Source organism: Rutidosis leptorrhynchoides, chromosome 1 (assembly GCF_046630445.1).
Source record: "Rutidosis leptorrhynchoides isolate AG116_Rl617_1_P2 chromosome 1, CSIRO_AGI_Rlap_v1, whole genome shotgun sequence".
Lineage (NCBI taxonomy): Eukaryota > Viridiplantae > Streptophyta > Magnoliopsida > Asterales > Asteraceae > Rutidosis > Rutidosis leptorrhynchoides.
This window is the reverse complement of record NC_092333.1, coordinates 529,900,450-529,918,429: the sequence shown is the minus strand read 5'-3', so window position 1 is coordinate 529,918,429 and position 17,980 is coordinate 529,900,450. Positions and strand designations below refer to the sequence as shown.

General features: G+C 35.8%; 1 protein-coding gene across 2 annotated transcripts; it reads right to left on the bottom strand.

Annotated features, from left to right (window-relative positions):
• Positions 1-9,873: 9,873 nt before the first annotated feature.
• Positions 9,874-17,364, bottom strand: LOC139886656 (transcription elongation factor SPT6 homolog). 2 transcript variants are annotated; one of them, XM_071870598.1, is made up of 17 exons: positions 17,109-17,364; positions 16,904-16,999; positions 16,511-16,643; positions 16,344-16,425; positions 16,089-16,242; positions 15,841-15,976; positions 15,498-15,756; positions 15,260-15,412; positions 15,056-15,184; positions 14,595-14,972; positions 14,407-14,517; positions 13,444-14,232; positions 13,204-13,345; positions 11,468-12,636; positions 11,167-11,376; positions 10,587-11,064; positions 9,874-10,218 (listed from the first exon to the last, which is right to left on the bottom strand). In XM_071870598.1, exons 1-17 carry the CDS (start codon positions 17,140-17,142, stop codon positions 9,953-9,955), a joined length of 4,719 nt encoding a protein of 1,572 aa, XP_071726699.1. In that variant the 5' UTR covers positions 17,143-17,364; the 3' UTR covers positions 9,874-9,952. The 2 variants fall into 2 exon arrangements, with proteins under 2 accessions (XP_071726699.1, XP_071726700.1); XM_071870599.1 differs by having other exon boundaries at positions 16,089-16,239.
• Between the last annotated feature and the right edge of the window lie 616 nt (positions 17,365-17,980).

Genomic DNA, 17,980 nt, shown 5'->3' with positions numbered 1-17,980 from the left:
GACAAGATGAAACGGGTACCCGTTTGTGTAAACAAATCAAACCAGATTATTTGAGCTACTCTACGATGATTATTTAAACAATCTCAAATTGTCATAAGATATATGACACAACATTTGTAGCCTCTAAGTTTTGTCAATCATCATATTCCGTTGCAAGTTCATTCAGATAGAATTTATAAACAATCTTACCCCCACTTTTGATTTTATTAATCATATTTTCGTCAATTTTTTCGGACATAGGTTCCCTCTGTTGATTATATTTATCAAAGAGCGTCTAGCTTCGAGGCCTATAGTTCGTTATCAAGTGGAGAAGAATCGACGAGGGATAGAGGAACATAGAACATCAAATCCCTCTTGTTCCATGCATCCTACCTTGATACGTGAAAGTTCTGCGGACCCGGTTTTATCAATTCCCATTAATCGTGCGATCGGTAGAGATCATTCATACTTACGATGATCTCATTTTTTAGACAGACATAAAAACAATTCTCAATGTTCAACACATAAATCTTGAGACCACATTATAAATATATCAATCAAACTCGTACATTTACTGTTCAGCACTATTTTTTATTCGAAAAGGGTATTTTCGTCATTTAACATCATAAAATATTTATTTCTTGCTTTCTTTCCATTTTCCATTTTAGTTTTTTTCAATAGATATAGTTACATATATTCAGACAAAATCTTTATATTTAGCGTTTCATTTTCACAAACAAAAAAAGTAGATTTTTTTTATATTTTAAAATGGATTTGTTTAAACAGAAGTACATTTTGAGTAATGTTAGAAACTAGAAAAAGGAGCCCGCGCGATGCCACGGGGTCTTTGGGTTGCGTATTCATAGTTAATGGAGCGTATTATAGGTGTGTATATGTATTGAATGTAGTCCGATGTATTGAGCGTTTTTTTAAGTGTCCGTTTCGCGTATAGTTAGTCCCGTTGTGTTCGTAAGATTTTTTTGAGTTGAACGGTGGGCTCGAAAAAATTTAACTCGCACCGAGCGAGAAGATAGGACTCGCAACAAATTCGGGTGGAATTTGTTTCTTTTATTTTAATAAAATTGTATATTTATATTTTTTACCCCTGAGAAAATGTAAATTTGAGGGGTCCTTGTGTAAATTGAGGCAAATGTGAGGGGCCGATTGCAGTGTGAACGCAAAGTCAAAACTACAATCACAAACAATTGAAACTACCAAATTCTTCATGAGTTAGAAAATGTAAATTTGAGGGGTCCTTGTGTAAATTGAGGAAAATTTGAGGGGCCGATTGCAGTGTGGACGCAAAGTCAAAACTACAATCACAAACAATTGAAACTACCAAAGTCTTCATGAGTTTTAGTATATAGGGGTAATAGGATATGATGTGACTGTCTGGATTGATTCTTGAATCGTGTATTCACTTTCTCTATAAAGTATTTCGACTCAACGTTTGCCGTTTCATGAAATCTTTACAGGGATAACTGGATAAGACAATAACACAATTAGTGTTTTTGGCAATGAAATCACTAATCAATATATCAGAGATAATTTGTGTGTTTTTGTTGTTGTTGTTTTAAATGCAGTATGCAAAAACCGAAAATAAGAAAACTATTATATTCATCAGTTATAATTTGAAAGGATGCAACTTTTCAAGTTGAGCGGGAAAAAATGTTATACCAAAAGGTATAACTCTTGGCTGGGAATCCGTTGGACCCCAGCCAGGGGCGCTGCCCCTTGGACTCGGCAAGGGGGCGCAACCCCCTTGACTCCCGTAATTACGCGACAGTTAGTAGTCAACTCTTACGGGCGTGTACTCCACACTCTCCGTACACGTTATTAAATATAACTAGCTAATTCTTGCATTCAAGTAAATCGCAATTAGCTAAAATGAATGTTGGATAATTCTAAAATCGCCAACAATTAATGTGGTATACCTTTAGTTTTTTTTTTTTTTTTTTTTTGCATATACCCACTATATGTCACCTCGTCTCAAAATAAACCGAGAATTACAATCGGGCGAATTGAAAACAACTGAAAATGAGCACAAACAATAAAACAATGTTTGTTACTATAAAATTATTATTATTATTAATTATTATTATTAATATAATCAAATCAAATCAAATCAAATCAAATCAAATCGAAGTTAATTGGAAAATTAGCATCTAAATCTTAAGAGTTTGACCCGAATATTTTTATTTAGCAATCTACATCTACATATAAATTAATACGGAGTACTGGTTAACAAATAGAGTAATGAGGGTCTATTTTGATCGGTGTTTGGCCATTTGGCAATGGGTAAATCGTCGGGAGGAAGTAAAAGGAAGAATCCCCAACCATCTCAAACGAAGGTGTTGCGGAGTCGAGTGATTGGTGCCGATGAGAAAACTGATTCTACTAGTGTGGAATCTATATATAAACCTGTAAATACAGGTAAAGATAATGAGGATCTGGTTAAGATCGATTTACAGATCGATGATGAAGCACTGAATACATCAGATGAACATGGTAAACCTATGGATCAAGATGATAAGTGTAGTGTCCATACTACACCCAGTTCGTCGGATGAAGAGGATGGGAATAAGTCAGGTAATCCCTACTACTTTCCTAATCTTCATACTACTCGTGTTTGTGCTGATAAGGACAATCATTCAAGTAATGGTTTACAGAATGGGAACGAGGTCCATGATACAAGTGATATAAACTCTAAAAATTATCTGAAAGCTCTTGGTGGGCAATCGGAAAAGCGTAAGGTTCAATTTTACTTGTATGAATCGAATGAGATTCTGGATGATGGTATTGATGTGGAGATCCCGATAGAGTCTATTCAAGAGGCGTCAAGTCGATATAGTAATACTTTGTACGGGTATTTTCTTGGTAAGCGGATTGCTTTTCCAGTGGTTCAGAGCTATGTGATGAACGTGTGGAAAAAGTACGGTATTGAAAAAGTGATGATGAACGCTAACGGATTTTTCTTTTTCAAGTTCGAGTCGGAAAAAGGTATGGGAGATGTCTTGGAGAATGGACCTTGGATGATTAGAACCATCCCCATTATTTTGAATAAGTGGTCTCCGGATATTTCTCTTACTAAAGAGAATGTAACGAAAGTGCCAATATGGGTTAAGTTGCATGATATTCCTCTTGCGGGATTTACCGAAGTTGGGTTGAGTGCTATAGCATCGAAAGTGGGTCGTCCAATGATGTTGGATTCCTTCACAAGCACGATGTGTTTGGAATCTTGGGGTCGTCCAAACTATGCGCGTGCCATGATAGAGGTGTCTGCAGAAAAAGATTTAAAAGAATCTCTTCGTGTTGCTACTCCGAATTTGGTTAATAAGAAAAAAGTGTTAGATACGGTTATAGTAGAATACGAATGGAAACCTCCAAGATGCTCGGAGTGTAAGGTGTTCGGACATTGTGACTTACAATGCCCTCATAGAATTCCAGTCATGGCGGAGAAGACAAAGGTAGATGATGATGATGGTTTCACTATTGTGAACAAGAAGAATGCGAAGGTGAATGGTCCGAAACATAAGGATGGCTTTGCATTTGGGAAAAATAAACAAAAGGTAGTGTATCGACCTGTTAAAAAGGCTCCTAAGGCTCCTACTGCGAGTAAGGTGAATATTTGTGATGATGTAGGAACAAGTACAAAACAGAAAGGAATAAAAGGTTAATAATTCGTTTGGAGTTCTTATTGATGAACCAAGCGATGTAGAATCCGTGAAGATGAAACGGCAACGTTTATGGTTGGAAAAAATATTACCAAGACAACAACCCCATTTGGCATGAAATCGGGCTGGTTGTAGTTGGAATTATAAGTCCTGTTCTAAGTGTGTCGTAGGTGTTATTGGTTTTGCTAGTCCTTTTTGGTTAGGTTCTAGCTAGGCTTTTTTAGTTGTTTGTGAGGTCGCAAGGCGCGCTTGTGGTCGTTGTTTTTATTTGTATGTTTTTATTATTTTTCATAAATGATATTTACCGGGTGAAACCCTTTACCAAAAAAAAAAAAATAGAGTAATGAAGAAACAGCTGTTCGTTTAAAAATTAAACCCACACCTTCAACATGTCTCATTAATGCATCGTGGCTCCAGATTTTTCAGCAGTTTCAATAATTACTATATTAACCTTTCTCTATAATTACTATATTAATATTAATTAATAGTAATAATGTTAATGTTAATGTTAATGTTAATGTTAATGTTAATGTTAATATTAATATTAAATATTAAATATTAATCTTTCTCTGACTTATCACATTTTTTTTTATATTTTCTTCATCCATCTTAATAAGTACTAACTTCAAACGCATCTTCTCCAAATTTCCAACAATCTGATAACTAAAATCATGTCCGAAATCAATAACGGTCTCGATCACCTTCGAATTCCGTTCGAGAAGATCAAATTTGGTAACAAACTAGAATCTGATGGCTACGGAAGTGTGTACGAAGGCGAATACGACAATCAAAAAGTCGCTTTAAAACGTTTAAACGTCACGAATCTAGCTAACATCAAACAAAAACTGTTAGATGAGATTCAAACACTTTCTAGATTCCGGCACCATCCGAATCTCGTTGCTCTTCTCGGCTTTTGTGACGAGAAGAGCAACGAGATCGTACTCGTTTACGAGTACGTATCAAGTGGAACTCTAGCAGATAAGATGAGAAAACGTCTCACCACAATTCAGCGTCTAGAGATCTGTCTAGACGCTGCTCGTGGACTCGATTATTTGCACACGGGCGTTGACCAGTCAACGCCCGGAATGGTCCACGGTAACATAAAACCTTCAAAAATCTTGTTGAATTCGAAACCTTCTAGATTTGAAGCGAAGGTTTCGAGTTTTGGTTTGTCAAAGATCGTTCCAGGAAAATCACAGAAGGATGACGTCAGCAAGGAATCTGACGTGTATTCGTTTGGTGTATTGTTGCTTGAAGTGTTGTGTGGTGTAACGGAGTTAGTTGATACGGATGATTTTGTGGAACGGCACGTGACGGAGTTGGTACCGAAAAAGATGGAACAGAATAAACTGCACAAAATCGTGCACCGTGATGTGCAGAAAGATATTGTAACGGAATCGTTGGAAACTTATGCGAAAATTGCTTGTCGATGTGTAATCGAAAATGCTGAAGAACGCCCTACTATGGCTCAGGTGGTTGAAGAACTCGAAAAGGCGTTGAAGTTACAGGTTGATTTTATACTTGAATTAATTTTTGATTGATGGTGTTTGTATATATTGTGGTAAATGCTTATTTTTAGTGTTTTTGATACAGGGAGGGGAGGTTTCAGTTGTTGATATTTCGATTCCGGTAAGTGAAGATTTGGTTACCGATGACAAGTTAGATGTCGCCGGAAAAAGTACCGGCGAAGAGAGTACGATTGGTTCCGATTCAGTTTCAACAAACATTAAGGGGATTGATGATACAGATCACGTTACTACTACGGTTAGTTGATTTTTGCAAATTATGGATTTATTACAGGTTGATTTTTAAATAAACGAAATGTTTGTGTTATTGTGTATAATATAATGTAATATAAGTGCTTATATTAAGTATAGGAAAGAGATGTGTCATTGGTTGATTTTTCGAGTCCGACGATTACCGATGACAAGTTAGATGTTGCCGGAGAAAAAAGCACCGTCGTTGGTACCGATTCAGTTTCTACCAACCCCAATGGGGTTAATAGTACAGAGCATGTTGCTACAACGGTTAGTTGTTTTGTTTTTTTACATTTATAAAATAAAAAATGCTACAAATAATTGACTTGGTAATTATATTAGTTTTTGTATTATGATTCAGATTTTCTAAACATAATCTTAAAGGCTATGATTAAGAAATTCAGACACGCAAAATTTACTTGTACAACTATCCACTCTTTGTAAATAACCGCTCATTAACCAACTAAATGTACAACCTTTTATGTATGAAATTAATACTATAGGATAGCCCATAAAACTATCGATAGAAATTATAGTAAAAACATTGCTTCAAGAACAAGGTTAAAACTTTGAGCTATAATGTACAATGTTTCTCAACTTATTTAGTGGTATCTGGTTAAAGTGTGATAGTGTAAGGAACATCACCCCGTAAAATATAGGTTTGTAAGTGTAGGACTGATTAAACATTATTAATCAACCTAATCAACAATATCGAGTGTGGAAATCTCGATATTGAGTTTTATATGAAAAACACCTTAAACAACTTTGATCAATTGATTGTAAAAGACTTGTAAACGTTATAGATCGACTTAGATGAGTGCTAGATTTGCAGAAAATGTTTAAAACAGCTAGGGTTGTGAAAAGGTTTGTCACTCCAACAATGAACCCTAAATCCTCAATATATAGTATCTGCACATGCAACCATGCGGTTGCAGCTTGCAACCGTGTATCCGTACGGATGCATTCTGCATCCTTGCGGTTACACACACGGAATGTAAGTTAACAATAAATGCATGTAATTGATTGTAATCCAACTAGTAAACATAATAAACCACCAATCGATCATCCAAAGTACTTACAATGTCAATAACGCTCACAAATACATCAAATGAACTGGGAACTTACATTATGCACTAACACTAAGTTTAAAATGGTGACAATGTGGGGGAAAATTGGAGTGGAAATAGCTTTCACTATACTAAGATCAAAGTGTAAAATGTTTCTAGACATATATGATCCATAATCATCCACATCCACCACTAATAGCGGGATCGAGTGAATATGTACATAATCAGGTAACCATTATCATCTTTAGCTTTCCCCGGTTTTTTGTTTATAAACTTTTTATTTAACCTAACTCAAAAAAATTAGTAGTCATTTTCTATGATGTTGTTTTACCAATCACTACTTCCAGATGTCAAATAGACTGATTTGAAAACTTAATGACATCTTCTAATAAGGCATTATTGAGGGCCGGTTCTAACGTTTTTGATGTTTCGGATAAAACAAATTTTTAATGCCCAAGACGAGACGTTAAAAATATGCTTTAAACTTGACTAAAAAGGACAATAAATATATAATAGATAATTATATAAGGGGTCAAATATGTAATTTCTCATTGATAAGCTAGGAGCTTATTTTTTAAGCTACTTCAAGTAGCTTATTTTCAAAGCTTATTTTTTCATAAGCTCTAGAAATTATGTCACCCAACCGATGCTACTATCTTAAGCTTATGAAAAAAATAAGCTTAAGCTCCAATAAGTTGTGTGGCCAAACACACCCTAAGATTGAGAAAAAATAAGAGGAATATGAGAAAACCATTTTATTTATCTTTCTACACACACCCAACGTGATTTTGTACACGAATATATATGTAATGTCCATCATCGGACTTGAACCCGTGACCTCAAGGTCAGAGGGCACATTGATACCACCAGACCAATGACCAATTGGTTCTCGGAACAAAAATATACTTCATTGATGAGTTAGAATCATTATGTATATGTTTATGTTTATATATTGATTGATAAATATTCATTTTGTTTGCTTTGAGTTTCAGTCTGCAAATATTATTACTTGAGCCATTTCTTATCTGTTGTATTTGTGAATCAATTAATACTTGCTTAAATTAAATAAAGAGGTGTGTTAGAGATGTGAAATCGTGATATATATGTAATGTTATTGATAATTAAATGATACTGATTTAGAATGAGAAACCACTGGTTGAGGATACTGACGATGAAGAAGACGATGATGACAATAATGATGATGATGACGAAGGTGAGACTTTATATGTTATTTGAACTGTGTGCATAATAAATTTATTTATAGTCTAAACCCTACTGTTTAAGTACGCAAATAGTTTAATAACAAGATTATATGTGAAAAAGGGGGAAAAAGGTTCTAATCTCTGAAACAATGATTTGTTTATGTAAGCAGGTCAGTTAGACGGAAGTGGTCGGTCTAAGCAAAGCAGAAGCGAGAAAAAGAGCCGGAAGGCTATGTTAAAGCTCGGGATGAAGCCTATCACCGGAGTCAGTCGTGTTAGTATCAAAAAGAGCAAGAATGTAAGTAAAAGAATTTTTACTCCAATACCTTAAAATTACACAAATATAATACTTCCCTCGTCCAAAATTACTGTCCCGGTTTGACTTTTGAAGTCTCTCTTGTTCAACTTTGACTTTAAATGTCATTTGTGTTATACATATTATAATATTTGATACAAATTATACCAATGAAAGCACGTTTAAAACCTAGTATATCCATATAAATTTCATCAAGTATTATATAACACAAAAAATAATATATGTGAAGTCAAAGTTGTGAAAGACTCCAAAAAGTCAAATGGTTTGAGACGGAAGGGGTTGATGATTACTCTCTTGTTGATGATTAATGTTACTGTGTTGCAGATGTTATTTGTGATTTCAAAGCCAGATGTTTTCAAATCCCCTGCTTCAGATACGTACGTGATATTCGGTGAAGCGAAGATTGAAGATCTGAGCTCACAATTGCAAAGTCAAGCAGCAGAGAAATTCAAAGCACCTAACCTCAGTAATGTGGTTTCGATGCCTGAGCCAACAACTGTGTCTCATGATGATGAAGACGTTGATGAAACTGGAGTGGAGCCGAAAGACATTGAGTTGGTGATGACACAAGCAGGGGTTTCGAGACCAAAGGCTGTGAAGGCGCTAAAGGCTACAGATGGAGACATTGTATCTGCAATTATGGAACTTACAAACTAAGACTTATTGATTGGTGGTATTATTTTACGTTTGATTGATATCAGTGAGATTGTTGTTTAATCTTTGTGTTGTATTAGAGAGCTAAATTTGATCGGGAATAAGTAACTTTTTAGTGTATGAGTTCGACCCAAGTTTGTTATATTGTCCTGTATCCTTTGTGACTGTCTGAATGGTTAGTAGTGTTATTGGAAACTCCCCTTTTATAAATCATGTTTTGTTCCCTAAAATTTCACATTTTTCGGACATTTTAGTAGGAATAATTTATGTATTTTTTTTTGGACATCAATTTGGAATCACCCATGGGACTAAATCACCCACGCGTTCAGTAGTTGCATAACCCGCCCCAACTACAGACCTGGAGGAAACCCGGACTTCAGGTTGAACAACGTTGAGGTTGAGGAGACCTATCACGTCTAACAGTCCTCTCTTGAACCTTGTTCAATGTTCAGAAGCTCAACTTTTCGAAGATATTTTTTTGGTGAATCTCATCTCATATACCTTTTGAAATATGTCCGTCTAAAGCAATTAATAAGCCTTGATCTTTCTGGTTTCATTAATATCCCACATGAAATCTCATGTTTGGATCCAGTTATCTTTCTTATCAAAGCTAAAGACTCTTGATCATGGCTTATTAATGATGATGCAGTGGATGTGATCATTGCTAATAAGTATACAAATGTGATCATGGCTTCGAGCTGAAAGCCATGATTGAAGAGTTGTATTATGATTTGACTTTTTGTGGATGTGTTTTGTTATTTACAGATAAGAAATAGACGATGGTTAATAGATATGAATTAGTGGTATCCGTGGGCTAAGCTAATTGGATTTTACTTCATTGTTAAGCCTTTATACAATTGACATGAATAAACACTCCAAACATATTTATAAAAGGGAGTATAATTTTAAAAGAAATGTTCACTAAATTTTCACACAAAAAAGTCGCTAAATGAGATAACATAAATCGAATTTTAAGTTCTATCTGTTCTCTTTTACACTATTGGTTAATTTCAATTGAGTAAAAATCTTTCAAGTATATCTTGTCTTAAATTACCTAAAGCATTTTAAGTTAACGGCAGACCACAAAAAGTTTATTTTGCAAAACCATGTATTTTCTACATACCTGGGCGTTTCGTATTTCTATCATGAAAAACCACCAGTGCAAAACAAGCCCCGACACACACACACACACACACACACACACACACACACACAAAAAACTTGCTCTAAATAAGGATCAAGAATGTCGCAACAAAGTACAAATGTAACAATAGATTTGTAAGTATACAGTTTGGTAACAAAACTACCACCCACTAGCCCACCCCGCACTACTTCCTGATGATGCCTGCGATTGCACTCTCTTACTCCCATTACCACCACCACCACGATCGTCACTCCAAGACCTATCCTTCCACTCATCTTCTACGTCCTTTGACCTACCACTTCCTCCTTCATTTCCTCGGTGATGGTAGGACCCGCGTCCTCTGACCCGCCCACGACCCCCATAAGGCCTCGGCACACCACTTGGATGTGAATCATGCCCACCCCCATTCCTGTAATCACTTCTACCTGCAATACATTTCACAGTAATTCAAAACAGAATCAATTATAGGTTCATGGTTACTACTCCCTCCGTCTGACTATTTTTGTTTGTCCCAAAAATATTAAAAAAATATTGTCCCCTACTCTAAACAAGAACAAAATATTATTAAAGTTCCAATTATACCCTTTTTATTATTGAAAATGTGATGTTTAATATGCCATTTAATTTAATAATTACTTTAAACCACTTCCTTTAGTTAAAACAGCTCATTGAATAAAGGGCAAATTAGATGATTCGTCAATTTATATTAAATCGACAAAAGTCAAACCAGACAAATAAAATGGGACGGAGGGAGTATTATAGTTTATGTATGTATGACATCTTTTAGACTCACCAGTTCTGGAGCTAGGAGTAGATGTCCGTTCACGATCTCCAGACGACCCTCTCCGGGACACATCACTGTTGGAACCACCAACCGATCCAAAAGAATGGCTAGGCGCGGGGCTGCGCATAGGCACCATGGCTGCAACTGAACGGATTGAGGGTCCCGCTTCATGTGGATCATCAACATGTCTTTGGAAATACGCCACAAGTCTGTCAATTTCCTCGAACATCTTCTTGCGGAATTTAAAACCCTTAGGATACAATCCAACATACTCGTGATGTGGATTTGAACTCCTTATGTATGTTAAAATAAACGTCCCTGGATATTCATGAGATATACCGAAAGCATACACGATTCTTGATGGATTCTCGAATTTTTCTTTCCTTAAACTTTCATCAACTTCAGCTTTCGCCCCATCTCTAAACTTACGGTAACCAAGCATTGTCTTTAAGTGAGTTACTAATGGATCAACGTAACGATCCATTACCTGCAATAGTAAACATGGTTTTTAGGGTTAAAATTTCATGGGTCAAAATTGCACCATTATAACACCCAATCTACAAAGAAACTAGAAACGTGTGAGACTGACCTCATCCAGATCTTCAAAAACATCATCTCCAATTTTTAGGGTTTTACCAATACGCAACATACTTGTAATGTCCTTGTTCTCCTTTCCACCTTCAATGATGTCTTTATGAGCGTAAACACCGTCATAGATTTTGAGGGTCAAAGTTAAGTATGAGGGCCCACGAGAGCTAGGACGAACTATACTCTCACCAGGTTCCTTAACAGACAGCATCTATATAAACAAAAGAATAAAATTGGTAAATACACTTTCATTAACAACGAATAATGAATAATATTATTTGTATATATGCACACAAACACACCTCCATTGCTTCATCAGCTGTGATATTCTGAAAACGAGGATGAACAATCATCCTTGACTTAAAATGCTTCTTCGCCAGTTCTTTAGCTTTACGTGCTTTTTCTTTTTCAGTTTCTGAATTATCACGGTCCTCGTAATAATAAGGATCCATGTTTTTAAAGTTTTGAGACCGGTCACTTCTTAAATCACTATCTTTACAGCTTAAAAACACCTGACGCCTATCTTTTAAAACTGACTTTATCATGCAAGTTAAAACATCACCTTCATTTAAACTCTCAGTTAAATCAATGTCCCTACGTTCATCACTGTAGTCTTCTTTACTAAGCATACCAGAAACCCCTGATTCAAGAATACATATTGCTCGCTGAGGTTGAACCCTACGAACAGTTGCTTGGACGATTTTACCCTCAGAAAGTGTTTCCTCTGTTTCACCAGAAAGCATATAAAACAATTCATCTGCATTCGGTTGAGCGTACGGTTTTCGCCAGTCTTGAAAACCTTGTATCAACTCCAACCGCATATGATTAAGAGTGTCTTTTTTATTTTCGAGTTTCTTTGAACTTGAATAATTATCAACGTCAAGTCTCTTTAAGTTATGAGGGTTATCTCTCACATTCTCTATTGCCATTTCAAACAAATCTTCATCCTCGTTTACATCATCTTCATCATCATGAGTACACATATCTTTAGCCAACTCCTGTGCAAGAGTGTATGATTCAGGGTGGATTCGTGTATCATCCAATAAGTCAATGAATTGACTACTGCTAGCCGCGTTTCCGCTTCGCCGAACACGTAAGAATCCGACTGCATTTACAAACCCCTTTTTGCCAAGACCATGGGCCAACAGATCCTTACGAGTATATATCGAACCAGCTCGAACTAAGGATCGTTGTAACGAAGCGGCTTTTCGAGGCCCCAGCCCAGATATGAACTGCAGTGGAGCAAATAGCCATTCGTGACTTATGGCTAAATTTACATCAAGACCCACTTGGTTTGTTGCATCTACCATAATTTGTTCAACCATGCTATACTTTTCATCAGGAGTTAAAAAGCATTCTAAAGGACTAAGTTTCCATGACAATATCTCCTTTGCGGGTCCACATAGGGTAGCAGCCATTGCCAATGGATTTTGAAGGTAACGCCCAAGGGCCACTGCACGCTTAACAATGCCTGAAACATGATGAATTTTTTACTTAAAAGATTCCAGTTACTTAACAGTATGTCGATTTGGATTGTGTTTTGTCTCAAATAGGTCAAATTAACATAATAGCTAATAGAGACAAGTGTCAACCGGGATAAAAATATACTAAAGCAAGTCTTATTTTAATGTATACAAACTTGGAAATTGTAATTGTAATCAGAAACAGGAATCGAAAACTAAAGATAAGAACAAAAGAAAAGAACAAAATATTTACTATGCTAACAAACACCTAAAGAACTACATCTTATTTGTATTACTTGGCTACTTGCTTCTTACTTCTAGTACATAATGAGTATATACAGATACAAGGATGACGTATAAAAGGAAAGGATAAGGATATTAATCTAGAAAAGAAACGATACTAATCTAGAACCTTCTAATACTAAATACATAATTATTATTCAATTAATTCTAACAGAAATCATATGGTTTAAAGACAGTGTTCTTGAAATTACATCAATTTTGTAATCAAGAATTATTAACTACATAAACTGCAGAAAGATCTACCATCAAGCCAAAATAAAGAAGTTAATTACCAGATTGAGGTTGAAGCTGGTCAGAGGATATACGAGAATTTTCATACAAGTGTGGGAGAGTCTCGTCGGCATATACGATACTTATATTATCCATTTCAAGGCCAACAGCTCTTGGATTATCTTCAAATATATTGCCAATGATCTGACAATAGCAGAAATATTATAAATACTTATCTACATATAGTGAAGAGTTGAAACTAAAGACAAAACATCAAGACAGTGACTAAGAAACACATTTACCTCGAAAATATCTTCCCTGAGCTTAACACAAGACATATTGACAGCTCCAAGAACAACAACATGAGGCTGGTGATCCGTCATGAACTTTAAAAGACGTTGTTGATCTTGACTTTTTCGTTGCTGATCGTTAGAACTTTGACCACGTGCACTTAAAGAACCAGCATAAAGCACATCAAGAACTTCGCCATATGAGTCAAGCATCACAAATGTGGTTGCAGGTTTCCCTGGGCCCCAGCAACATGCCATCACTCTTGGTGCAACTTCATAATCATCTGAAGAAGAATTAACATCCTGGTCCTTCTTTTGATAAGGTGCTACAGACACTTTGTCCCATAATAATCTTCCATATTCCATAAGTAACCAGTTTTTTGCTCTACTAGTCAACAAGGATCGTGCCTCTTTTGCCATTGAAGGTAAAAGCAAACCATCAAAGGCGTCTTTTATAATCTGCTTCCTTTGTTCATTCCACAACTGAGCTGATTTACTCACCCCTTCACTCAGATAATATTCGTGAGCATCATCGATTAGTTTATTATGGACGGGTGCTGGAAGCTTTACAGACACTTGGATAAGTTTCTCCTCTTCGGCCTTTTGAATAAGGAGCCATTGTGCATCATCAAATTTTGTCAATGGCTTGTTCTTTAACCATTTAATCCCTGCAAATTGATGATGTGAATCTATAGACGTGTTGCCATCAGCAGTAGGAGTCGTGGAAACCACTGCATTATCCATAAAGATGCTACGAACATGTCTCCTTACACATGGCTCACAGCTAATCTCAACTGCCGCCTGTAACAAGTTACCATGTTTGATTTGAACTTAATGAGCTTAATAGAATGGAACCTAATATGAAGAGTAGTAGGGGTGTTTGTTTTCAACTTATTAAATAAGACACGTCTTATTACAAAAAAATCAAATGTGTGAAACAAACGGGGTCCAACGAAAGGGGACATATTAGAATACCATGTGTCTAGCTCCTCTAAGGACAGCCTGAGGATTTTCAAACATTGCACAGGTAAATCTTGAAGCCACCTCTTCTGGTGTTTCCTTTGCATCTTCCAATTCATCCCTCCTCTGTATAACGAAAGCATTAATAGTCGATCATATTGTTCAAAAGTGGTAGTTAAAAATGATGAATTTAAATAACTAACCATTTGTTCAAGAGAAATAAGCAATCCAAACTCTTCAGAGCTATAGCCAAATTTGGTAGCAACCTCCCAAAGTCCAGATTTACTACAAATGCTATATTGTGATTTCCTTTTTGGTCTCTTGAACTGTCCTTCATCTATACCAACATCACCAGGAGGGAAATGCAAGTTAAATTTTGAGTCCACATCATCAATTTCTCTATCTGACTCAGCAACTTTGAGAGACTTTGTCGTTGAATCAAACAGCTTTTGATTCAAATCAAGGCGTGTTTCATCAAATCGCTCCTCTTGAAATCGCTTGTCGTAATACAACTGTAAAGCGGTTTTTCGTTTTTGAAGCAGTAGCCACTTTCTGTCTAACTCTGAGATAGCCCAAAGTACCTGCAAGTAGCTCCAAATTTTGTTATAAATGAACTAAAGTTAATCAAAAGTAGCAATATGATAAATATTCAGTTACCAGTTACCTTGTGCCACCTCATTGTAGGTTTTTCAGGGTTACTTTCATCCGACTTTTTATTATTATCAGTTGGTGACTCTTCATCCTTAAAAAGGCTCCTGCACTCCTCTTTCCTATACATAGCAATAAATGGTACCTGATAACAAAGGCCTTGTAAGTTCCACAAATTAGTGAAAAACTGCAAGAAATTGTAATTAAAATCCGAGCGTACATCTAACTTTTGAACGTGCATAAGTTCCAAAAACCTAACAATATCCTTTTTAAGTACAGCCCGTTCATGCCCAAGTTGATTAAGAATCCAGTTACTCTCTTCATCTATACTCATTCCATCTATTGGAGGTGGACCAGTGCTTTCTTCAGATACCTACAAACAAAAATTGCATAATAATGAATACAAAGAATGTGCACAAATACAAAACAGCAGTATTATACTATGTTCATATCATCACCTGCATTCTTTCTGGAATATCTATTTCCCGGATACGATCATCGTTCTCTGTCATGTACTTTTCAGAAAGAATAATTGGTTCAAATTCATCTTCTAATCTCCTTTCGCCAGTGTCATCATACCTATTGATCCTTTCGAGCCCTAATTTTCGTTGCCTCAAAAGCTCATCTACATCACCAAATATGTCATGTGCCTCCTGCATTGCAGTAGACGAGACCCCAGGTGCCTGCCTGGATTTTTTCTTGTTAACCTTCCTTCTCCTGCATTATATATCAAGTGTTAACAAATTTAACAATGAAACACCAAAACAAACCATAAGCAGGGAATTAAACAGAAACACACACCTTGTTGGTTCTCCATGTTCATCAACCTCCTCTTCATCTACAATGAAGTCAGCCATTTCATCTTCTTCTTCACCAATGTCACCATCTTCTTCCTCTTCACGTTGATCATCTTCGGCAATATCCTCCATAGGAGCACCTATAAGTTGTACGAAAGCAACAGTTTATAACAACTCAATATAGCACAAGTGTAAATAAATAAAAACGAGCTTGATTTGTAATTTATAAAGAGGTAATATAAATTAGTGTACCCTCATCGTCATCAAATAAACTACGCTTGATTTTATCCTCTGCGCTTCGCCCACTCTTCCCAGTCCCGTCAAATTCCTCTTCATCCGAAAATCCGGATTGTCCTTCGTCAGCATCAGCCCTTGCTTTCTTTAGTCTTTTGAACTTATTACTCTGCTGAAAAAGTTCAAAAACCATTGATAATTAAAATAATATGTACTTAATGCTCAAGAAACATAATTATGAAGTGAAAAAAGAGTGTAGAGCATGAAACTTACAACTTTAGGACGTCTAAAACCAACATTATCTTGAAGTAGCTCATAGTCATCATCATCGAGAACATAGTTCTTCTCCGATTCTCTTTAAGATTAATACACCACGTGTTATAAAGGTAACCAAACCACACGTTAACTACAATAAGTAGATATATTAAACACGAATTCACCTTTTCTTTCTTTTCTTCTTCCTTTGCCTCTCCTCATCGCTATCCTCCCTATCCTCATCCTCTCCATCTTGATCATCTTCATCGACCTCGTCCACTATGAAACCATCTTTCTCATACGCATCTTCTCCTTCTTCTAAATAAACAAACAGAACAATATTAGCACATAAAAGCATATCTACGTGCATCACATACTAAATTCCACTGTTTTAATATGCATATCTTTAGTCCGGAAAACTAAAATATACAAGTAGAACTTTGCTGATACTAGAACACTATAATTCTTATAATTGGGGAAAACATATAGAAAAACCCTAGAAAACTTTTTTAACAATCGATTACACAACAAATATTCATTATACATACACAAATATACAAATCAGACAAAATTCATACCGTCTTCTTCATCATCTTCATCATCGTCACGGTCTTCTGGATCAACTGCATCACCTTCAGGCTCTTCCCTCTCGTCTTCCTCAACTTCAATCTCATCTATACATACACAATATAGCATAAAATCAACGAGCAAAAAAACAGAAAATTAAACATGTATATGTAAGCGAATGAGTGTTAATTAAATAGATTATGAAGATAATAGCACCTTCTTCGTCAGACAAGACGGTATTTCCGGCCATTATGCTATTAACGAAGCAAAAACCCTAGATAGATATACACACAGTTATATAATACAATGTTGCGTTTGGGGAAAACGAAACCCTAGCAACGATATTTATATACCGAGATAAATCTCTCAGTGAGTTGGTAGAATCGGCGTCGTTGAGGGATTATGCGGAGTGTGTTCCGATCGAATTTAGCTTTTTATAATTAAAAAAAAGTGGATGAAATCATCAGACATCAATCACGTACGGGTGAAATTTGGGTAAATTTTATAACCGGGTCTAATTTATAAGCGTTGAGTGATGGTAGTCCAGATTTACAATTTACGACCTTTATTTATATTTATTTACATTACAATGCATTACATATTACATACATGATTACATCATTACATAAAACTCAAGGAAACTTCATCGAAACAAAATACAATCAAAAGGCTACACGTCCCAACAACAACCGAAATAACACGAACAAGACTAACCTACCAGAACAAAACAAGCTAACGAACAACACCAACATTACATTACATACATCATTACATAAAACTCAAGGAAACTTCATAAAAAAAAATGAAGATTTACTACTTCTATTTATATTTATTTACATTTACATTACATTACATACATGATTACATAAAACTCAATGAAACTTCATCAAAAAAACGAAGATTAATACATTTATATCCTAAAAGACGTGGAAAACCATGTCGTTTCACCCCAACCCAAACAAAAAAATTGGGCAAAACGACATTTAATCGAACTTGAATCCAAAAACTCCAAAAAAAACCCTCCACTATAACCAGTTTACAAAAACTACCCTGAACTCCAGGGGGTAATATATAAATTCTCTGAATTA

Bases quoted from the DNA above. Each gene is read 5' to 3' on its own strand.
- LOC139886656 (XM_071870598.1), bottom strand. From the start codon at position 17,142: ATGGCCGGAAATACCGTCTTGTCTGACGAAGAAG. The intron at 11,065-11,166 runs GTCAGTCTCACA...TTACTATTGCAG, and splicing joins TTTTTGAAGATCTGGATGAG to GTAATGGATCGTTACGTTGA. The intron at 10,219-10,586 runs GTGAGTCTAAAA...AATGTATTGCAG, and splicing joins TACTCCTAGCTCCAGAACTG to GTAGAAGTGATTACAGGAAT.